At 45.6% G+C, this 24,674-nt stretch overlaps 1 protein-coding gene across 3 annotated transcripts in view; it reads left to right on the top strand.

The window, feature by feature from the left end:
- The window catches only part of LOC134910441 (uncharacterized), a 145,545-nt gene that overhangs the window by 69,100 nt on the left and 51,771 nt on the right, over positions 1–24,674 (top strand). For all 3 annotated transcript variants that reach the window (XM_063918474.1, XM_063918476.1, XM_063918477.1), the window contains exons 6-7: positions 20,002–20,093; positions 20,195–20,253. In XM_063918474.1, coding sequence (XP_063774544.1) covers positions 20,002–20,093; positions 20,195–20,253 — 151 coding nt within the window. The remainder of the gene's footprint in view (positions 1–20,001; positions 20,094–20,194; positions 20,254–24,674) is intronic.

Below are 24,674 nucleotides of genomic sequence, written 5' to 3'. Positions count from 1 at the left end.
CACGGCGTTTTATGGGCGTGTGGATGAAAACGCTACCGTTTCCGGAAAAAACGCAGGAGTGGCCGGAGAAACGGGGGAGTGGTTGAGCGAACGCTGGGTGTGTTTGTGACGTCAAACCAGGAACGACCAGCACTGAACTGATCGCACAGGCAGAGTAAGTGTGGAGCTACTCTAAAACTGCTAAGTAGTTTGTGATCGCAATATTGCGAATACATCGGTCGCAATTTTAAGATGCTAAGATACACTCCCAGTAGGCGGCGGCTTAGCGTGTGTAACTCTGCTAAATTCGCCTTGCGACCGATCAACTCGGAATGAGGGCCAATGTTATTATAATTTTTGCTTAAGACTCCCAACTTGTCTTTTAAAGGGCCTATACTCTCCTTCTTTAATCTCTTGCTATTAATGTATTTAAAGAATTTTTTGGGATTCGCTTTGCTTTCCTTTGCTACTAGTTTTTCAGTTTCTACTTTAGCCGCTCTTATTTCCTTTTTGCATATTTTGTTACATCTCTTATAGTGCTGAAATGACTGTTTCCCCGTCAGATTTGTATTTTTTAAATGCTCGCCTTTTCTTGCCCATAAATTCCTTAATCTTTTTGTTAAGCCACATCGGTTTATGATTTTTATTCCTTTTTTTGCTGCTCGTAGGAATAAATTTGAGAGTATTTTTAGCTAGCAGGAATTTTAGTACCTCCCATTTCTCCGTAGTATTTTTTCCTAAAAACAAACCTTCCCATTCAATATCCCTGAAAAATACCCCCATCTTATCAAAATTTGCTTTGCTAAAGTTTAGAGTCCTAGTTGAGCCACTATAGGGCTGTTTATGGAAACTGATATTGAATGTGACCATATTGTGGTCGCTGTTTCCTATGGGTTCCCCTACTATAATACCTGATACCAAATCCCCATTGTTTGTTAATACCAGGTCTAAGATTGCATTGTACCTAGTTGGTTCCTCAATTAGTTGGACTAAGTAGTTATCATTAAGTGTGTTTAAAAATATATTGCCTCTAGCAGTATCACATGAATCGTTTTTCCAGTTTATCTCTGGATAGTTAAAATCTCCCATCACTACTATGTCTCCTACTCCTGCTGCTCTTTCAATTTGCTTTAGTAACAATTCCTCATCAGATGCGTTGATACCAGGCGGCCTATAGCATACACCCAATACTAACTTTTTTATTCCTTTTTCCCCGCATGCAATTTCTACCCATAATGTCTCGTCAGTGTCTACAGTCCCCTCCTGAATATCTTCCCGTATATCAGGTTTTAAAAACGGCTTTACGTAAAGACACACCCCTCCACCCTTTTTATTTAGTCTGTCTCTCCTAAACAGTATATAGCCCTCTAGATTGACTGTCCAATCATGAGATTCGTCCCACCAAGTTTCAGTAATGCCTATAATATCATACTGTTTTCTTGCTGCAAGTATTTCTAGTTCATCCTTTTTACCAGTAATGCTTCTGGCGTTTACATACATACAACTAAGATAAGTATTTTCCCTTGTGTTAGGGACATCTTTCACCTTATGTAGCAATGATGACCTGTAATTGTCATTAGTTAGTGCTTTGGTAAAATCTCTTTTAGTACCCATGTTAGTAACCTTACCGCCTGCTCTTACCCTCCCCCCAACTTCTCCCCCATTTCGTTTACTACCGCCATCCCCACTATTCTCACTGCATGACCCGTAGTTTCTAGCTAAACCGTCCCCCCAGGCTCCTAGTTTAAAATCTCCTCCAACCTTCTAACCATCCTTCCCCCCCAGCACCGCTGCCCCCTCCTCAGTCAGGTGCAATCCGTCACGACAAAAGAGATGGCGCCTGACTGAGAAGTCCACCCAGTGTTCCAGGAACACAAACCCCTCTTTCCTGCACCAATCCCTAAACCACACATTTACCTCCCTAATCTCCCTCTGCCTCCCTGGACTAGCGCGTGGCACGGGTAATAATTCCGAGAATATTACCTTAGATGTCCTTGCCTTCAGTTTCTTTCCTAAGTCCCTATAGTCTTTCTTAAGGACATCCCACCTTCCGCTAACTTTGTCATTCGTGCCAATGTGCACCAAGACCGCCGGGTCTTTCCCAGCCCCTCCCAACAATCTATCTACCCGGTCCGCGATGTGCCGTACCCGAGCACCCGGGAGACAACAGACTGTACGGCGATCATGGTCCCGGTAGCAGATTGCCCTATCTGCCTTCCTAATAATAGAATCCCCTACCACCACCATCTGACTAGGTACCTCACTATCTTTTATCCCAACCGCGACAGAGGGACCGCTCCTCTGGATGCTAAAGGGAGCAGTCTCCTCCGGCACAGTCATTTCTTCACTATCATCCTCCGATTCCTCGTCCAGTCGGGCAAATTTGACGGGTTTGATAGTTCGGAGATGTCGAGCCTCCCCCTCTTTTTCTTCCTTCTAACTGTGACCCAGCTGGCTACCTGATCATCATCCTCTTCTACCAGTGACCCCTCCCGCAACTCCTCCGTTCTGTCTAAACTTCGCTCGAGATTGTGACTCTCCCTCAGTCGCGTAACGGTTTGCTCTAGATCAGTTACCTGGGCTTCCAGGGAAACCGTTCGCACACACCTCGTGCAGATGTAATCCCACTGGGCCGGTAGCTCCAGGTTTGCATACATCTTGCACGACATGCACTGAATGAGGTCCCCAATCACAGCCCCTCCCATATTGTTTGTAAGGTCTAACTCCCTGTTACTCTCAAAGAAAACGCAGCAAAAATAAAAAGTAGAAGACAAACAATCTCACTTATACAATAATTAAGCTGGCTTATACTTATCTATCTTTGTGCGGTTCTTGGTCCTTCACTTTTATGGAGCCGTAGTACTCTCTCCTGCGGCACCTATACTCCACTTAGCAGTTGCAGTTGTTCCAGCTCACTGCACCTCCTTTTCACTCGGCTTCCAGCTCCTTTTGCTGTTACCAACTCACACTTACAAATCCAAGCAGCACTTTAAAATACAAGCCCTTACAAAGAGCAAGCTGGAGTTTCAAGATGCCCCTACTCGCCATTTTTTTTCAAATCGGCCTTACCAGTTTCTCTTCCCGACAGGGAGGTAGTTTGCGACACAATACAAAAATTGTGTTTAAATCAGGTTATCATCAGGGTTTCCCAGTCACAACAGGGAGAAGGGTTTTATTCGAGCCTATTTGTTGTCCCGAAGCCGGACGGCTCGGTCAGACCGATCCTAAACCTGAAATCCCTGAATTTCTACCTAAAGAGATTCAAATTCAAGATGGAGTCTCTCCGAGCAGTGATCTCCAGTCTGGAGGAAGGGGATTATATGGTGTCGGTGAACATAAAAGATGCCTACTTACATGTTCCCATTTATCCTCCGCATCAGGCTTACCTGAGATTTGCAATTAAGGATTCTCATTACCAATTTCAAACATTGCCGTTTGGTCTTTCCACGGCTCCGAGGATTTTCACCAAAGTGATAGCGGAGATGATGGTTCTCCTTCGCAAACAAGGAGTCACGATTATCCCATACTTGGACGATCGCCTGATAAAAGCGAGATCCAGGGACCAGTTGGTCCAAAACGTTGCACTCTCCATGACGATTCTCCAGCAACATGGTTGGTTCCTAAACTTGCCAAAATCACAGTTGATTTCGACGACGCGGTTGTCATTTTTTGGGAATGATATTGGACACAGAACTACAGAGAGTCTTTCTTCCTGTGGAAAAGGCGCTGGAACTTCAGAGTCTGGTCAAACAAATTGTGAAACCAGCAAGAGTGTCAATCCATCAATGCATTCGGTTGCTGGGGAAGATGGTTGCGGCCTACGAGGCAATTCAGTTTGGCAGGTCCATGCCAGAGTGTTTCAGTGGGACCTGTTGGACAAGTGGTCCGGGTCCCATCTACTCATGCGCCAGAGAATAATCCTGTCGTCCAAGGCCAGGATATCGCTCCTGTGGTGGCTGCACAGCTCTCACCTCCTAGAGGGGCACAGGTTCGGGATACAGGATTGGATCCTGGTGACCACGGATGCAAGCCTCCAAGGTTGGGGGGCAGTCACACTGGGAGAAAGCTTCCAAGGAAGATGGTCAAGTCAGGAAACTTGTCTCCACATAAATGTTCTGGAGTTAAGGGCCATTTACAATGGCATCCTACAAGCAGAACATCTTCTTCGAGATCTGCCGGTACTGATCCAGTCAGACAATGTAACAGCAGTAACGTACATAAACCGTCAGGGCGGAACGAAAAGCAGAGCGGCAATGGCAGAAGCCACAAGGATTTTCTGCTGGGCGGAAAAACATACAAGAGCTCTGTCAGCGATATTCATTCCAGGAGTGGACAACTGGGAAGCAGACTTCCTCAGCAGACATGCTCTCCATCCAGGAGAGTGGGGCCTCCACCAAGGAGTCTTCGCAGAGTAAACAAGTCGTTGGGGAGTTCCTCAAATAGACATGATGGCATCTCGTCTCAACAAGAAGCTTCAGAGATATTGTTCCAGGTCAAGGGACCCTCAAGCAATAGCAGTGGATGCACTGGTGACACCGTGGGTGTTTCAGTCGGTGTATGTATTCCCTCCACTTCCTCTAATTCCGAAAGTTCTAAAGATCATAAGAAGAACAAAGATCAGGGTGATTGTCATTGTTCCAGACTGGCCAGATCTTCAGGAATTATTCATAGAAGATCCCTGGTCTCTTCCTTTGCTCGAGGACCTGTTACGACAGGGGCCGTGCGTGTATCAGGACTTACTGCGGCTGCGTTTGACGGCATGGCGGTTGAACGCAGAATCCTAACCCGTAAGGGTATTCCCAGTGAAGTCATTCCCGCACTTATTCAGGCCAGAAAAGGGGTAACGGCTAAACATTACCACCGTATTTGAAGAAAATATATCTCTTGGTGTGTAGCCAAAGGGGCTCCTACGGAAGAGTTTTGCCTGGGGCGTTTTCTCCATTTTCTACAAGCAGGTGCGGATGCGGGCCTAAAATTAGGATCAATTAAGGTACAGATTTCAGCCTTATCGGTTTTCTTTCAGAATCATTTGGCCTCCCTTCCAGAGGTTCAGACTTTTGTGAAAGGATTGTTGCACATCCAACCTCCATTTGTGCCTCCGGTGGCACCTTGGGACCTTAATGTGGTGTTGCAGTTCCTTCAATCACATTGGTTTGAACATTTGCGGAAGGTGGAGTTGAAATTCCTCACTTGGAAAGTGGTCATCCTGTTTGCCTTGGCATCTGCAAGGCGGGTGTCTGAGTTAGCGGCCTTGTCTCACAAGAGCCCTTATTTGATCTTCCATGAAGATAGAGCTGAGTTGAGGACACGTCAGCAATTTTTACCAAAGGTGGTTTCCTCTGATAAAGCTAAATATTTATCTTATAACATTCACTATATATTGGTAAGAGACTCAGTACGCAATGGGCGTACGGGGTACCGTAAGGGTACGCACTTAGCGTAGCAGACGCTAGGCCGTGGTCGAGACGCACGAGCGACACGTTCGCTCACGGCTTACGCTGGGTATCGAGCATGCTATAGGCGGTCCGAGTACTGTAATGCTACGCTACTAGCGTAGCGGACGCTGTGCCCACAAGAGGAACACGAGCGGCGCAGACGCTCACAGGATGACACACAGTAACCCTTGTATGCAACACAATGAAAGGCTGAGCCTATACTGTAAACCTTGGTTTTGTAATGTGAACACAATGCAAAGCTAATTAACCTCTATTATATAAAAGCCGCTTGAGCGATTGAGACGCTCTGAATACTCTCAGCAATGTAATAAACACACAATACCTTGCTAAGGTTCCAAAACCTTTACTAACGAGATTTAGTTATGTAAAAAGGGAAAATACAGTTAACATCTTATACACTACAGACTAATATCAATATCTAAACATAATAACTACACATATATAATATACAACAGTGTAACAATAACAGAGAGAGAGAGTATGGCAAATACAAACAGAGAACAAGTTGGTTACAGAGAAACACTTACACACTGGGGAATGATCGCTGCGCAGTCCTGGTCACCAGCTCTCAAGTTAGTCAGTGATGAAAACCTTTTGTGGAGAGTAGACTGAGCTGGCCCAAACTGGCTGCCTTATATACACTGCATACAGTACACTACAAAGGGGCCTACAATCTCATTGTTCATTGGACACAGGAATCTGTCTTCACATTATAACAAAAGGTCATAGGTTGATTCAAACAGGTGGGCTGTGACTATTTCATACTGCTCAGGTAGGAGGGAATCTCAGGATTCCCGCCGCATGGATAATGAACTGCAAATATAGTAAATGTCCATAAACTTCTTATAAACATAACTATTCGCAGGAGCGATTCATTTCTCTCAAACCAATACCGGAATGTTTCTAATAATATACTCTACCGTTGCATCCAAAACACCACTGCTCAAAACCTGTCTGACCCTTCGTATCATGTAAAGAGGGATTTCTCTGTCCATGAACCAGTTACACTAAACAAACTTACTGATATTATTAAGGAGACCATAACCTACAAAATGCACTATTTGGATTAACTATGTGACAATTGAGTCGCCCGCCAGACGCACACAAACTCTACCGTAAATGCACATACCACGCGCATGTCCGTGGAGGCGCCGTCACGCAACTGCGAATATGCGCACGCACGGGAGAGAATGTGCACGTGCAGTGGGCAAGCGCATGGGGTTAGTACAAGGCATGAGAATAACGATATTTTTCGACTTTGACAGTCCACCCTTTGGCAGTCACCAATAACTGCCACTTCCTAAACAAAACAGAAAAATATATGTCATCATGTAAACACCTTTTTATGATTGGGTAAGGGGAGGAGAGGAGAAGGTGGGAAAAGTATGACCTAGTGAGATAGTAAAAGCATGTGTGAATGAAATACATGTTTGAGGGGTCATGTATCATCGTGCCGTACGTGTTTTAAATCAAGCTTCAAGGTATTGCGAAGTATACATTTGAATCCTTCTTATCTCGTATCAAGGGTCTGTGGATGGGCTGTCAAACTCTACCGAGCTCTTTTCGGCTTTTGGTTGTAACAAATGGGGGAGCACATTTAGTTGATACATGAAGGGGGGGAACATGTGAGTGCTAATATGTGAGAATCACCTGTCGACTATGTGAGATACTACCTGGAGGTTGTAGAGATGAAGATAAGAGACAATCATTATAAATGCAGTCGTAAACTATGTGAGTTTATATAAACAGTCGCCGATTGAGGTCTTGTCTGATGTCTTGTCTTGATGTACATGTTGTCTGAGGTCTCTCGGTGCTTTTGCTATAAATAGCGAGCAAAAGCTTTTCCGTTGTCCATAAAATTACAGTCTCTAAAGTATTGGGCTATCGTAAAAGTTAAAGTCACTAGGGATATTGGGGGCTTGTGGCATAGTTCATCAATGGTCTGTATAAAAGAGGTTGTCAAATTCTTCCTCCAAGCGGATGTCTTTGTACCTTGGAGGAAAACAAAGGAGAAACGGGTGAAAGAAACGGACCGTGGAATCACATTTTCATCACAACATTGTCTCTATCGTTGGGTCATAAATCAAATTAGTCCTCGCTCCTCAGACTCATCACTCTGGTACTACCTTTACACTTCGTTAAAGCCCGAACGCATCTAAATATCAGGCCAACCAGTATGACGACTCCCAGAATACACAAGAGAAATTTCCCTACGTCCATTATAATACCTTGGGTCCATTCTCCTAAACCAGAGAACCAATTTCGTGGGTTCAACCATGACACCCAACTGGTCAGCTCATTACCCACAGCAGCGAGTGTGAGATTGTGTTTTCTTCGAAACTCCCACTTCAATTGCAAAATGTCATCCATCTTTTGGTCTATGACCTCGGCCGGGTCCTCGGTGCTGTTTGTAATATACGTGCAGCACTTTACACCATACTGAGTTGCTAGGGTAACACAATACCCGCCTGTCACTGCTGTGAGATAATTGAGAATCATCCTATGCTGAACCAGCTCTGTTTTGTAGGCTTGTAACTCTTTCCCAGTGTACCTGAACGTGTCGTCATACATTTCAGTGATATTGTCTAACAAGTTCGCTAGCGCAGATATATATTTATAATTTATCACTCCTCTGGCGGTACGAGTGATAACTAACGCGAGTAGGAATTGAATCCCGGTGGATTCATGGATCAGATCAGAGGCCGAGTGCTCTGTCCTCTCTATCAGGTGCCTTTTAACGACGTGCTCGTAATGAGTGTGAGTATAAGGAGCTTGGGCACCGCGGTGAATGTCTTTCATTTTGTTATGGGATACAGTCATTACTTCAGGCAGTACTTTTCCAATGTAACACAATCCCTCTGAGTTTGGGGCAAGCCACTTATACGCTTTCCTCCCGCATATGAAATATGCATCATCGGGGAGAACATATGGGACGGAGTATGACATTACCCTGTTACAAATTTTCCATGTGAAATCTCCTAACCCTAACTCTCCCATCTGTCTAGTACACGTATCAGGTTGTACGATATGTGCACAGTATCCTGGTGATACTTCTCCAACTCGCATGGTCCTACTTCCTAGAGTATACCTATACCGGAAAAACCTTCCATTGTCGGCTATCTGGCGTATAAGTTCTGTGTCTATGGGCATTCTGTCGGCTCTATATGAAAATGTCATGGTTTGATTACTCCATGACACTTCCCAATTTCCCGGCTTTCGGGGATTGGAAATGTTGAAGCATACTAAGGACTTATCCACATGATACTGGTGGAGCTTCAAACTAGGAGGACTAGAGATATTAAACCTCTTGTCCACCGGCCTGCCACCACTTAACTCAAGTACCTCTCCTACAGTTAAAGGGAATGGTATTAGTCCTGATTTGCTATGACCTTGAGGTACTTGAGAGCATACCCAACAGTCTGTCTGATTTAACACCTTACCCACTAAGGAGTGATAGTCACTCAATGGATGCCGGTCCATGTGGACATTAAAACTGGACTGACATTTCTTGATGCACCCATCCTCAACTATATTGTCACAATGCCTACAGATGCAGTTCTCTTCAGCTAACAATCCTTCACAATTACTTCTATTGTCAATGCTACCAGATCGTTTTCTGATACTCGCCTTTACTCAGTGATTATGTTGCTCTTGGAAAACTACGCCTCCATCCTGGTCATCAGAACCCATTCCAGATCCTTTCTCAATCTCCATGGTACTCTCACCGAAACAGACTGTTCTGGTCAACATCATGGTCAACAGGAAAATCCGGATCACAGTCTCTTGGGGCAAGTCCATCTTATAGGAGGAAAAGGAGACAAATAAGAAGGGGGAAGGAGGATAGGAGGGAGATGGGAACTGGAGAAAATAACAAAAGGGAAAAAGAAATCTGGCTCGACAAACTCCTCCGGTCTTATTATTCTCAGCGCTCAGGTGTCGTCTCAACCTTCCCGGAACAGACACTCTAGTGATACAACCTCTACCGTCTGTTCTTTATCACGGGACCTCTCTGGGTCAGCAACCTTTTTACAATGAGATGAATGGACCCAATTCTCTCTCTCGGCAACCTTCAATGCTGTCGTGCTGGTCAATAAGACTTGATATGGTCCTTCCCATCTGTCAATAAGGCAACCTGAGCGTAGAAAATTCCGTATCATTACATAATCCCCAGGTTCAATTGGGATTATGTCTGGCATATCAGGAATCACCAATTTTAGATTATCATTCTGATTCCTCAATTGCTTACTCATTTTAACCAAATACTTTACAGTGACTTCATTGTTACATTTCAAATCATCCTGGGGGTTAATCATAACATGGGGTTGTCGACCAAACAGAATTTCAAAAGGAGACAGATTAAGAGGGGACCTGGGAGTGGTTCTGATGCTGTATAATACGATTGGCAAAGCTTCGGGCCATAACAATCCTGTTTCAGCCATTACCTTGCTTAATTTGTTTTTAATAGTGCTGTTTACTCTTTCCACTTTTGCACTCGCCTGGGGGCGGTACGGAGTGTGCAGCTTACTATTAATTCCCATCAACTTACACATTGCTTGAAAAACTTCACCTGTAAAATGGGTACCGCTATCACTCTCTATGATTCTAGGGATACCGTACCTACACACAAATTCCTGCACAATTTTCTTTGCAGTAAACACAGTGGTATTTGTGGCCGCGGGAAATGCTTCAACCCAATTTGAGAACACGTCAATACAAACCAATACATATTTTAAATTTCTACAAGGTGGCAATTGTATGAAATCAATTTGTATTACCTGGAAAGGACCATCTGTAGGAGGGAAATGGGATGGCTCTGTTGGTATTGCCTTTCCGATATTCTTCCTCAAGCAGGTGAGACATGTCATCGCTCTTTTACCCACATGGAAAGAAAATCCTGGGGCGCACCAATAAGCTCTTACCAACTTACACATTCCTTCTTTGCCTAGATGAGTCAGTCCATGTGCCGCTTCCGCTAGACTTGGAAGGTATGCTCTGGGTGCCACTGGCTTACCCTGTCCATCTGTCCAGAGTCCTGAGGACTCCTGGCCATATCCTTTGACCTCCACACTGCCTTTTCTTGTGGTGAACACAAATTTTGCATTTCATATAATTTCTGTGTGTTTACAGTATTAAATACCATCAGTTGTGTGCTGTCTGTCTGTATGGGGTTACTGGCTGCTGATTTAGCAGCTTCGTCTGCTCGGCTGTTACCAAGTGATACCGGGTCTTGGCTATACGTGTGAGCTTTACACTTGATAACAGCCACTTTATCGGGTTCCTGTATCGCTGTTAGAAGTCTTTTGATGTGGGCTGCATGTGCTACGGGTGTGCCAGCTGCCGTCATGAAATTTCTGAGGCGCCATAGGGCCCCGAAATCATGGACTACTCCGAAGGCGTACCTAAAATCTGTGTAGATATTAGCTGACTTGCCTTTAGCCAGTTCGCATGCTCTGGTTAGGGCAACCAGTTCAGCAACTTGTGCTGAGTGTGGTGGGCCTAGGGGTTCCGCTTCTATGGTACCTTGGTCATCTACGACTGCGTATCCAGTACACAAGTCTCCCGAGTCCGTCTGTCTGTGACAACTGCCGTCAGTGTAGAAAGTAAAATCTACATCTTCCAGTGGGTTGTCACTGATGTCAGGCCTTGCAGTGAAATTTTGGGCCAAATATTCCATACAATCATGTGTGTCATTTTCCTTACTTAATCCTCCTTCACCATCACTCTCATCCTCCACCCTTTGTGCCTGTCCAGGCACACCTGGGAGATATGTTGCAGGATTTAGTGTGCTGCATCTCCTTATGGTGATGTTTACGGGGGCCATCAACGCCAATTCCCATCTTGTAAACCGTGCTGATGAGACGTGTCTGGTTTGGGACGAATTTAGTAAGGCTGACACTGCATGTGGTGTATGAATTGTGAGGTTGTGTCCTAGCACTACATCTTCGCTTTTACTTACTAGCAATGCTATTGCTGCAACACTTCGCAAGCATGTGGGGAGGGATCGCGCTACCATGTCTAGCTGAGCGCTATAGTAGGCTACCGGCCTGCTGGCATCACCATGCTTCTGGGTTAAGACACCTGCCACGCACCGAGCACTCTCTGTTCCGTACAGCTCAAAGGGTTTTCCATAATCTGGCATGCCTAATGCTGGTGCCTGCGTTAGGCACTGTATAAGTCTCTCAAATGCCATTTCAGACTCGTCTGTGTGCGAAATCTGATCAGGTTTGTTTGAGGAGACCATCTCCTGTAAAGGCAAGGCCAGTATGGAAAAACCTGGGATCCAGTTACGGCAATACCCACACATTCCTAAAAACGTTCTAATCTGTTGCTGGGTTTGTGGCAGGGTCATGTCACGAATTGCTTGAATTCTATCAGCGGTAAGGTGTCTCAGTCCTTGTGTCAGACAGTGTCCCAAATATTTTACCTTGGTCTGGCATAATTGTAACTTGTCTTTGGAAACCTTGTGTCCGGTGTCTGAAAGATGAAACAGGAGTTGTTTCGTATCTCTCAGAGATGATTCCAGTGAATCTGAACACAGCAGTAGGTCATCCACGTACTGTATTAATATTGATCCACTCTCAGGTTGAAAAGACTGTAAACAATCATGCAAGGCCTGTGAGAAAATACTTGGACTGTCAATGAAACCTTGTGGTAATCGAGTCCAGGTGTACTGAACTCCTCTGTATGTAAATGCGAATAAGTATTGACTGTCAGGGTGCAGAGGTACCGAGAAGAAGGCGGAGCAGAGGTCAATCACAGTGAAAAATTTGGCAGTGGGAGGGATTTGCATAAGGATGACAGCTGGATTTGGCACTACGGGGAATTGACTCTCAACTATGTTGTTGATCCCTCTTAGATCCTGCACTAATCTGTAACCCCTCCCCCCACTCTTTTTAACAGGGAAGATGGGACTATTGGCAGTGCTGGACGTTCTTACCAGAATCCCCTGTTGTAGCAAGCGCTCTATTACAGGGTAAACTCCTAACTCCACCTCTGGCTTCAGAGGGTATTGTGGGATTTTTGGAGCTATCCTACCATCTTTTACTTGTACAACTACTGGGGCTACGTTTGCCATTAATCCAGTGTCTTGTCCATCCTTGGTCCAAAGTGATTCCGGTATCTGGGAAATCATTTCCTCTACCTTGGACGGACACCTATTTACAATAACAGTGTGTGACATTAATCTTGTTGGGGAGTCTAGAATATCCTGCACTTCCTGAGCGTGGTTTTCAGGTATGTCCAAGAACACACCTTCAGGAGTACAATATATGACACATCCCATTTTGCACAGTAAATCTCTCCCTAGGAGATTAGTCGGAGCCGATGCAGCCAGCAGAAAAGAATGCTTGGTATGCAAAGGCCCTATCGTAATCTCTGCAGGTTTGCTTAAAGGGTAGTGTTGTACTACTCCTGTTACTCCCATGGCTGGAATTGTTTTACCAGTGGTTCTCATGCCCACGGTCGAATTTATCACTGACTTGGCCGCCCCCGTATCTACAAGGAAATTTAGAGATTTACCAGCTACATCAGTTGTGACCTCGGGTTCACTTCCAAGGCTCGCAATTAATTTCACTGGCTGCAGATTACAGGTGTGGCCCCACCCCTATTGTATGTGGTGACCTCCCTGTATTGCGCTGGCAGCTATTACCTGTGAAGGGGGTAAATGGGAACTATCAGAGACTTGCCAGTCTCTTCTTGGGGGATACCTTTTTGTTTCCCCTGCGTGTGGCTCATAACTACGTCTCTGCGGTCCTTGATCCCAATTTCGTGTGTCATGTCGTTGTCTAGGGGGTTGATATGAGTTTTGTGCACTTTTAAATCTACCGTCTCGTGCAAAATGTCCCTCTTTATGACAGTAATAACAAGTTACCACATTTGACTTACCCACAGGGGTCTGAGGCTTATGCTGAGTTGGCCTTGTGGTAAGGGCCTGTATACTTACAGCCATCAGCTTATCACTCTGCGACTCCCTGTGTCTGGTGATGTTCCGATCATGATCAATAACGGCCTCTCTCAAAGTAGCCACCGACAAACCTCGCCAACATGGTTGGGTAGTCTGTACCCTCGTCCTCAATACTTCCTTTAAACCATCCATTAACACAGATACTGCTACTTCTCTATGATTCACATTTGTCTTAATGTCTTCTATCCCTGTATACTTAGCCATTTCCTGTAGTGCCCGATGAAAATAATCAGCAGCTGTTTCTCCCTCCTTTTGCTTGATGGAGAAAATTTTGTTCCATTTAGCAACAGCTGGGAAATATACTCCCAGCTGCAAATTAATTCATTTCACATTATCTTGATTGTACTCCTCAGTAAGGGGTACTTCTTCATCTAGTCTACAGTCAGTTATAAAACTCGCTGAGTCGACATTGGAGGGTAAACATGCCCTCAGCAATGTCCGCCAATCTTTGTTATTGGGCTCCACAGTATGTCCTAACTCTCTAATGTACTTCTGGCTTGCAACTAGATATTTCCTAGGATCAGGGAATTCAGACACCATTGATCTTAATTCCGTTCGGGAAAAGGGGCAGTGCATGGCAATGTTTCTGACAGGAGTGACTCCTGAAGTGTCAGTTTTCCCATTTGGTACTGCAATTACCCTAACGGGATTAAGTTCAATAACATCATTCTGAGTAGATTCTACAACATGTGGTGTAATGGTTTCAGCATAGTGTACAGTGCCGTACTTACCAGTTGATACGACCTCACCTGTCCCTCCACTAGGGGCCTTTGATACTGCTCTTACTGGTTGGGACGTGCCCACTGTTGTTTCTGCTATGGTGGCTGCTAGAGAGAGTGCCGATATTGTTGTGGGTTCATCCTCTTGGTCACAATCCTGGGGAAAGTTTAAAACAGGGTACAGCTTGCACGAGTTAGTATTAGCATCAACAATCTCAGTTACATTATTCTTAACATCTATACAGTTACTAAGTGCATGTTTATCATACACCAGTGTGCCATTCTCTGCAACCACTTTCTCTCCCGTTATGTATGGTGGTGGTGGAGCGGTGGCTATCAGTTTCCTGATAGGGTTAGATCCAGCCGCTTGAGCCAATCCTCTCTGTATTTCACCTTCCTGTTGCCATAATTGTAAATAATCATAATGTTTGATCCATCTCTTTGCAGATTTAATGAGACATATCCTTCTCTTTAGATTTTGTAACACCTCGGGGCTAAAACTGCCTACCCGTGGGAACTTTTCCCCGTCATGCACAGTCATTCTTTCCCATTCATCGCACAAAACCTCTGTGTGTGAACCATATTTCTCACACATGATATACCTTGCCGACCCGATTGGTCGGTTTGCTGAATCAACCTGGACCAGAGTTGATCGCCCCCTACCTGAACAACTGGCCCCCATCTTTGCAGGTGTTGCTTTCGCTACCTCTGACCTTCAAATCAGGGTCTTTAGCGAACCCTTACAAAAACCAAGATGTCCGGGGTAGACTGACGGTGAAAGTTTACCGAGTACCTCCACTCACTCGCCCACGTCGACCAATACGCCCACACACTGCCTTAGCGCTGGCGTACTCAGCCTAGGGCCCCTGCGACCTGAACCTCTATTTACTGGAACATGTGGGTGTGATCCGAAGAGCACTTAACCCTTCCCAGTAAATATCAGTTGCTGGAGAATTTCTGAGTGACCAGCGAACCTCCCTTAAAATAAAAAAAATTACACAAATCACGTTAGAATGTACAAATAGCGTTTATGACCCCTCTAGCGTACGCAAATGGTACTGGGTCAAGTTACTAACTAATGCACACAATTACATGCGGTACAATCGTTCTGCACATAAGCAACTAACCTTATGTGCGGAACGACCAGTGGAATCGAAAATTGTGGCTGCGAATTCCTTCAGCCAGAGCTTAATGGCCTATATGGGTATTGCACCAACCCTTCTGGTGTTGTGCTTCTTGACTCTATCTATAGCGGACTTCCTAGTCCGCTGTACCTAGACCTCCTGGTCTGTCTCTGGACCTCCTGGTCCGTTATCTCTAATGCTCTTATTTTAATATGTTAACAAGGGATGCCTCCCAAGCCACCGTGCTGTCACTTTCACGTATGTACCTCACGAGAACTCGATTTCCTGTGGTTCCACCCAAAAATGAGAAACTTATATATGTATACACACTCTTTCACCTCATATACTCTTTACTTTCTTTTCTGCGCAGAAATCCCTTTCATTCAGTATCACAGTCTAGTCCCGAAAGGAGTTACAACTAGAGAAGGATTATTTACGCTAAAATTTAGGACACTGAGATTGACTTGCGCTATTATCGCGTTGCCTCCGTATCGCCTACTAAAACAATACTATTGTGTGATTTGTATTACGTGGGCGTACCCATACGCTCCGTTGCGTAATGTACGCTACGTGCGTCAGCCCTTGCGTCGCGTACGCTTGTCCCGCCCTTTGTTAGGGACACGTGTACACAGGCCAGACACGTCCACAGTAACACAAGTAACACGTTTATATCAATGTAAATGATCTTTAACTGTAATCATTTACTGAACACCACAGAGAACTTCCTTGTATCTTAGGCAAAGCCGTGTGCGTGTTTTACAAATTACTCCCTTACGTATTAATTTTACTTTTAACTACCAATAGCAACAAATCTTTCTCAGCACGTTATCAATGATAAATGGCAAACAGGAGAGTGAGATGTGAAAATTACACAAATGACAAATGCAGGTGTGTGCGTGTGTTGCGTACGCAATGCGTATCAAACAGAAATAAAACAGTTTTAAAAGACAATAGCGTACTGTTCTTACCTTCCGGTTCCGGATTCCACCAGCACTCCTACAGCGTAGCGATGCAGACGTTAATCTAGTCAGCACTACCGTATCCCTCACCACCAACACGGATACAAAGGGATACGCCTTCCTGCCCTTTGCTGACAGATAAAGTCTGTTTGTGTTCGCTAGAGCGGATATGTGGAGGACGGACGAGCCGCCAATTGATAAAGCTAAATATTTATCTTATAACATTCACTATATATTGGTAAGAGACTCAGTACGCAATGGGCGTACGGGGTACCGTAAGGGTACGCACTTAGCGTAGCAGACGCTAGGCCGTGGTCGAGACGCACGAGCGACACGTTCGCTCACGGCTTACGCTGGGTATCGAGCACGCTATAGGCGGTCCGAGTACCATAATGCTACGCTACTACGTAGCGGACGCTGTGCCCACAAGAGGAACACGAGCGACGCAGATGCTCACAGGATGACACACAGTAAACCTTGTATGCAACACAATGAAAGGCTGAGCCTATACTGTAAACCTTGGTTTTGTAATGTGAACACAATGCAAAGCTAATTAACCTCTATTATATAAAAGCCGCTTGAGCGATTGAGACGCTCTGAATACTCTCAGCAATGTAATAAACACACAATACCTTGCTAAGGTTCCAAAACCTTTACTAACGAGATTTAGTTATGTAAAAAGGGAAAATACAGTTAACATCTTATACACTACAGTCTAACATCAATATCTAAACATAATAACTACACATATATAATATACAACAGCGTAACAATAACAGAGAGAGAGAGAGTATGGCAAATACAAACAGAGAACAAGTTGGTTACAGAGAAACACTTACACACTGGGGAATGATCGCTGCGCAGTCCTGGTCACCAGCTCTCAAGTTAGTCAGTGATGAAAACCTTTTGTGGAGAGTAGACTGAGCTGGCCCAAACTGGCTGCCTTATATACACTGCATACAGTACACTACAAAGGGGCCTACAATCTCATTGTTCATTGGACACAGGAATCTGTCTTCACATTATAACAAAAGGTCATAGGTTGATTCAAACAGGTGGGCTGTGACTATTTCATACTGCTCAGGTGGGAGGGAATCTCAGGATTCCCGCCGCATGGATAATGAACTGTAAATATAGTAAATGTCCATAAACTTCTTATAAACATAACTATTCGCAGGAGCGATTAATTTCTCTCAAACCAATACCGGAATGTTTCTAATAATATACTCTACCGTTGCATACCAAACACCACTGCTCAAAACCTGTCTGACCCTTCGTATCATGTAAAGAGGGATTTCTCTGTCCATGAACCAGTTACACTAAACAAACTTACTGATATTATTAAGGAGACCATAACCTACAAAATGCACTATTTGGATTAACTATGTGACAATTGAGTCGCCCGCCAGACGCACACAAACTGTACCGTAAATGCACATACCACGCGCTTGAGCGCATGTCCGTGGAGGTGCCATCACGCAACTGCGAATATGCGCACGCACGGGAGAGAATGTGCACGTGCAGCGGGCAAGCGCATGGGGTTAGTACAAGGCATGAGAATAACGATATTTTTCGACTTTGACACCTCTTTCCACATAAACCAACCTATCGTGGTACCTGTGGCTACTGACGCCTTTGTTGAATCAAAATCTCTGGATGACGTCAGAGCTTTAAAGATTTATGTCGCCAGAACGGCTCAGATTAGGAAAACAGATGCTCTGTTTGTCCTGTATGCTCCCAACAAGGTTGGGTGTCCTGCTTCCAAGCAGACCATTGTGCACTGGATCTGTAACACGATTCAGCAGGCCCATTCCACGGCTGGACTGCCGTTACCGGAATCAGTGAAGGCCCATTCTACTAGGAAGGTGGGCTCATCCTGGGCGGCTGCCCAGGGGGGTCTCGGCATTGCAACTTTGCCGAGCAGCTACTTGGTCAGGGTCAAACACTTTTGCAAAGTTCTACAAGTTTGACACCTTGGCCGATGAAGACCTTAAGTTCGGACAATCGGTGCTGCAGAGTCATTCGTACTCTCCCGCCCGTTCTAGAGCTTTGGAATAACCCCATGGTTCTAATGGTGACCCCAGCATCCTCTAGGACGTATGAGAAAATAGGATTTTAATACCTACCAGTAAATCCTTTTCTCTTAGTCCATAGAGGATGCTGGGCGCCCGTCCCAGCATCTGAATTAGGCCCTTAGTACACTAATAATCGCTCCCCCCCCCCCCCTGGTACTGCTGAGGTAATCTGAGTCTCTCCGGAAGAGCTGCACGTCCCTGTCAGTCAGCGTCTGTGTCAGCTGCAGTAGGGAAACAGGTGCCTGTGAACTGCTGGATCCGCTCATAGTGAAGCCCCGCCCCTTCAATGGCGCCCGGTCTTCACAATCTTTTTTTATACTGGCTGTATGTGTCTATATGCATAAAATGGAGACAGACTCCTTTTATGGCTTTGTTGCCAGTTTGGGTACTGTGTCCGCTGTTCAGTGCCTGTGTCCGTACACAGTCGGGAGACACAGTCCACCCCATTTTAGAAGCCGTGCGTCTCCGTACCTTCATGCTGCCATAATGGCCGCCGGCTTAGTACTCGCCACTCTTCTTTCTTCTGGCTCTGTTAGGGGTGGCGGCGTGCTGCGGGAATGTACGCTTACCGTGGTGGGGCTTGTGAATAGTTCCCTCAGGAGCTAGCATCTTGTCAGCGGGGAACGGGATCATTAACCCTGGGAGAGGTTGGGCTGTTCCCCCCCCCCCCCCCCCCCTCCAGTCCCACGAAATAGGCAGACTGGTGCCATCTAGTCCTGCCTGAAAATAACAAACTTAGAAAAATAAATGCAGAAAACTCTTCAGGAGTTCCAGAGATGAGATCGGCTCCTCCGGGCACAATTTCTAAACTGAGTCTAGTAGGAGGGGCATAGAGGGAGGTGCCAGCACACCTAATCAAACTTCTATAGTGTCCATGGCTCCTAGTGGACCCGTCTATACCCCATGGTACTAGATGGATTCCCAGTATCCCCTAGGACGTAAGAGAAATTCCTATTTCCACATATTGGCTTCCTGGCACTAGTATTTTATCATTTATTTAACTGTAAAGTAAAATTTAATCTAAAAATGTCTCACTTGGGTATATATAAATCCTTAGTAATGTATAAAAACAAAGTATAAAATATGGTTTCAGTACATCCAAAAATGGATGGGTGGGTGGGTCGGTCTATCTGTCTGTCTAGATATGCGAAAGCCCTCACTGACTGACTGACTCATCACTGATTCTCTTACTTCCCGATATGTTAAGATGAAATGTAACATCGGTATTCGTCAGGTGGGAAATCGGAAAACAACGTAATTAGAATTGTAATAAACCTCCCCTAAGGAGATGAAAAGGGGGTCGACATAATGACTTCATTACTGATGCGTGGCTTGCGTTGCATGAGTGATAATGCCCAAACGGACAATTGGATCAAATTTTGGATTGGACCTCCAGTGTGTATAATTTTATAAACTACAAAAATGGTCCTGTCCCTTTTTACCATATCTGCTACAGATGCTCCTCGGTAACGCCAAGAACCATAGATTAATATTTACTTACTGTACATTAAGACGTCTCAAGTTTACATCTCTATAGTTTTACCAAATTTTTAACACTCATTTATATTCACAAATCAGAGACTCCCATGCAAAGTATTATATAAAAATGTGTGATAAAAAAAAAGACTGTCTTTGAAAAACCACATTGTTAATATGATGACAAAAAGTGTATGGTATAAACTTTTTCTTTTCTGTAAGTAATTTTAATTTGGGAATTTTCACACAGACTCCTTATTTGCAATTACTACTGAAATTGAGCACAAAAATAAGGTTTTGAAGGGGCTGGAAAAAGAGCTTGTTGAGTCAGTCAGCAAAAAGGTAATAAGGAAATCTACTTTTTTTTTTTTTGGCGGGGGTAAAATCATGCATATAAATATTTTCGATACATTTTTTTAAATGACTAATTTTGTACTTTATAGATTACAGATATTTATTTTCCCAATGGAGTAACCTCGCTCATGCTAAAAGAAATCAGATGGTAAGTTATCAAACTTATGAATTGCATGTAGATTGTATAAGCTGTATGTAGCCCTAACTAGCTGTGCATTTTCATGGAAAATGTACAGGTTGTTGTACAAAGCTTTTCTGTACAAGCGGTTCAGTATTTGTATTCATTGCTTGTGTTTCTAGGCAATGGCGGATTTACCACTTTGCTACCAAAGAGGCCCACCGACAGGGTTCTCCGTTTTGGCAGGTTCAGTACTGCTTTTTTAATGGTCTGTACCAGCAAGCAGGGCTGCAACAATTTGTACTGAGGTCCACCGCTATTAAGTGGCCCACACCTGTGAGCATTTATTTAATGAGGCATCCTGCTGTGCACTGCCACGTACGGCTGCCAGTAACATAGAAAGCAGAGCAGGGAGGAGGAGGAGGAGCCGGCTCTTCCAGTTTGAGGCAGTGCTTATCACTGCTGCCACCACCCACTCTGTCTCCAGCAGCAGCTCCATTTGTGGCTCCATTCTGCTTCCCCTCCTTCCTCTTCCCTAGTACTCCGCTCGGGGGCAGAGTTTCACGGAATGACGCAGTTGCATCGTGATGTCACAATGCAATCGCTTCATTCCACGAAACACTGCCCCCCCCCCCCCCAGCCCCAGCAGAGTACCAGGGAGGAGGGGGAGTGTGATGTCAGGGCTGGCCTTTGGCAATGAGCATTACCCATGGCAACGAGCATCGGTCCCAGAGCTTGAAACCCCTGGCAGCGAGTATGGCACCCAGTGTGTGAAAGCCCTGGCAACAAACATGACACCCAGCGCATGAAACCCCTGAAAACGAGTGTGACACCGAGCACATGAAACCCCTGGCAACGAACATGACACCCAGCGCCTGAAACCCCTGGCAATGAGCAGGTAATTTAAAAGTAATTAGAAGCTTTACTGTAGGGCATACTGTATCACTGGCGTTGCGGTGTATGGCATAATATGGGGCAGGGGGCTTAATATGGTGCAAGGGACATTACTGTGTGGGGCTTAATATGGTGGATTTTCTTTTTCTTCCCCCCCCCCCCCCCCCCCCTGTGGTAGCCGAGATTTGTTGTTGCAGGGTGAAAAGCTGGGGTGTAAGGTAGTCTCTCCCTGCCACGGAACAAATAAATAATAAGGCAGCGCTTCTCACTTTGCAAAAAAGATTTTTACTTTTATAAATAATCAAAATACATACAATTTTATCACAATTTGATACAGGCCAGTACCACACATATAAAAACTAAATTCAAAATACAAAATTCTATATTAAAAAATATATATATCCAACTTACAATTAACTATAGATCTATTATACCAAACAACCTACAGTATGCAATCAGTAAAGATTACTTAAAGATCCACATTCACTTAACATAGGTGTTACTTAAGTGCACTGGTTAATTTAATCCCCTTCTCAATGAGGCCCCTATTTGAATGGATACTTTCAGTATCACCTGATCCTGTGCGCTGTCCGGTAAGTTAGTAATTAATAAGTCCACGTGCAAATTAATAGCAGGATGTTAATAAAAAAGATGTTATTTTGAAATTGTTTAAATGAATACTGTCTTTCAATGCCACCTGATACTATGCAGTGTCCGGTAAGTTAGTGGTTAATAAGTCCACATGCAAGTTGGTAGCAAGATGTTAATCAGTAAGATGTTATTGTAGCCAATAAAAAAATTGCTTGTAATTTAAAGTGTCCATACATTTCAGCACCCCAGCTGATTTAATGATGCTACAGCATGTTGTTAGTAATGAGCTGTTAATCAAACAGTTGGCAAATGCATAGAATGATATCTATATTATGGGGCAACCACACACCAGAGTCCAGAAATCCACCTAGAGTACACTCTGCGCCATACCCAAATCTGTACCTCTCCTTAGCATGGCAGCTTCTTTATGTATGGTCATGGTGAATTGGACTCCTGTGCAGCGCTCCTTAACGCTTCGTTATGCTGCTCCTCAGTATTGAACCAGCCGGTTCTTAACTGCTCCGGACTGTAGCAAGGATCTGCAGAATACAGCTGATGAGTCCTGCCACGCCTATTTTAGCGAAACCACACAACCTCACCGGGAGTGTGCATGCCTTTGGCGTGCGCAAAATAGATTTTAATTACTATGGGGGGTGGGGGGGGGGGGAGGAGGTACAATTTTTTAATGTCTCTGCTTGGGGGGTGGGGGAGCGCATTTTTTTAATGCTCACGTTAGGAGCCAAATCGTCTAGAAACAGCCCTGGCTGGCACTGACAACCGCAGTACCCGCTGCACGCCCCCAGTGGACTCATGCCTGACTCTGTGTAACTAGGGGGGAGCTGTCGACAGACATGGAGACAGCGATCAGCCCGGGATACGAGGCATCTGTCCCAGCCACTGCTGCTCACCAGCCTCCATCATCATCATTAGTATATCTGGTGGCTTCCCGTGCCCTGTATTCTCTCCCTCCAATTCTGGCTGCAAAGTGAGAGGTATCAGGTTGGCTTCCCTCTGCTGCAGAGCCTGGTGGTGTCATCCTGGGCCTACATGTTTGTTGTGAAACCCAGTCCAGTCAGAGTGCATGGGAGGGGAGAGCCTGAGGGGAGTTCCTGGGCGCTGTTTGTCCCAACTGGCCGGATGGCACAGGCAGACTTTGGGCCTATTTCAGATCTTGTCGTAGATCATTTTCTCAGACATACGGGGGAACGCACAGCACAGGGCTAGTCCGCCCCGCATATCTGGCTCTGCCCCCCCATGCACTGGTGCAAAAGCATTGCACGGCAGCCATGCTTTTGCACCCGGCGAGTAGCTCCCTGCCTGCGCTGCTCCTGCACTCTGGCAGGTAGCTACCCGCCACATCCCGGTTCACAGCGGTTGCGTATGACATCACGCAGCCGCAGCCCCCCCCCCTCCCCCCCCAATGGTTCGGACATGCCTCCGTTGTGCAGACCGCGCCCCACCAATGGCCTCCTCCCACTCTGCGACTGCCTCTCCCTGTCAATCAGGCAGAGGCGATCGCAGCCCAGAGATGCTATTAGTGCAGGCGCACACCACAAAAAAATTCAGACTTCGATCGCTGCAGCTATGCAGTCTGAATTACCCCCTTTGTGCATAGGCCGCAGGACACTGCCACACCACTTTCCTTTCAGGGCATTAGTAATGCCATTACCATCCACCAGCCAACCTTGCAGGGTTGGACTGGCCCACAGGGGTACAGGGGTTATTTTTTTTTAGAGATGAGCAGGTTCGGTTTTACTCAGATTTACTCGGGTATTTCGGGTTTTGTTTATTGGCTATCCAAAACGCGTGACATCCGTGATCCAATAAGATGCCGTTTCAAGCCCCGAGTAAATCCGAGTAAAACTGAACCCGCACATCTCTAATTTTTTTTAAGTCTATTTTTGCAGCCATCCTAGTTTATCTCTAGCCATATCCTGCACAGTAACCGGGGCCGAGCTAGAAATGCTATTTAATCACAGTATAAGAGGAATAACATTACTAGATTCATTGGGATCTGGTCGGGATCCCGGCAGTCGAAATACCGGTGCCGGAATCCTGACACAGCTCGGAATGCAGGTGCCGGCTTCCCAGCTGGGATCACAATCCCAGCACCGGCATACCGACACCTGGGATCCCATACGAGACACCACTAGTTAGGTTTAGGCTGTTGGGGGAGGGTTAGGCTGTGGGGATGGGGGGGTTGGTTTAGGTACCCCCCGGGGGGGGGGGGGGGGTTAGAGTTAGGCTGCGGTGGGGTGGAGGATTAGTTTTAGGTTGCAGGAAGGGGGGGGGAGTGTTAGGGTGCAAGGGTGGGTGGGGGGTTAAGTTTAGGCAGTGGGAAGGAAGGGTTAGGGTTAAGGGGCCATTGGGGGAAGGAAAATATACTTACCTCCCCCCTGTCAAGATTCTCACTGTTGGATGCCGCAGTCGGTGTTCTGACCGCTGTCATCCCGACTGCAGGCGTTTTGAACCCAATCCAATTCATTTATGTTGGTGTTGTGTAAATGGCAGATGTTGGAAAATGGAATTTAATAACTATTACAGGAATGAGGGCTGCTACAATCGAGGGGGTAGGGGGACAGGACGGGATTGTCACATACACTGACTTGGGGGGAGATTTGGCATACACTAACTGGTGTGTGTGTGGGGGGGGTGAGTTGGCATATAAGGACTGACTGACTGAGGCCATTGTTTAAGGAAGTGGGGGGGGGGGGCACAGATCGGTGTCTTGCTTAGAGTACCATGAGGTCTAAGAGGGTAATTCAGCCCTGATCGCTAGGGTGCATTTTTTGCATCCCTGCGATCAGATAGTCGCCGCCTACAGGGGGAGGGTATTAGCTGTGTGCAGATGTAGATCGCATTTGTAGCAGAGCTGCACAAACATCAGTTTGTGCAGTCTCTGCACTGCCCAGGTCTTACTTAGTCGTTGCGATGGTTTCCTGGTGTTCGGGGCCGAAGCGGACGTG

The sequence above is a fragment of the Pseudophryne corroboree genome, chromosome 4 (genome assembly GCF_028390025.1).
Source record: "Pseudophryne corroboree isolate aPseCor3 chromosome 4, aPseCor3.hap2, whole genome shotgun sequence".
NCBI classification, from domain to species: Eukaryota; Metazoa; Chordata; class Amphibia; order Anura; family Myobatrachidae; genus Pseudophryne; species Pseudophryne corroboree.
The sequence above is the reverse complement of the archived record's forward strand: the minus strand, read 5'-3'. Positions and strand labels throughout refer to the sequence as shown.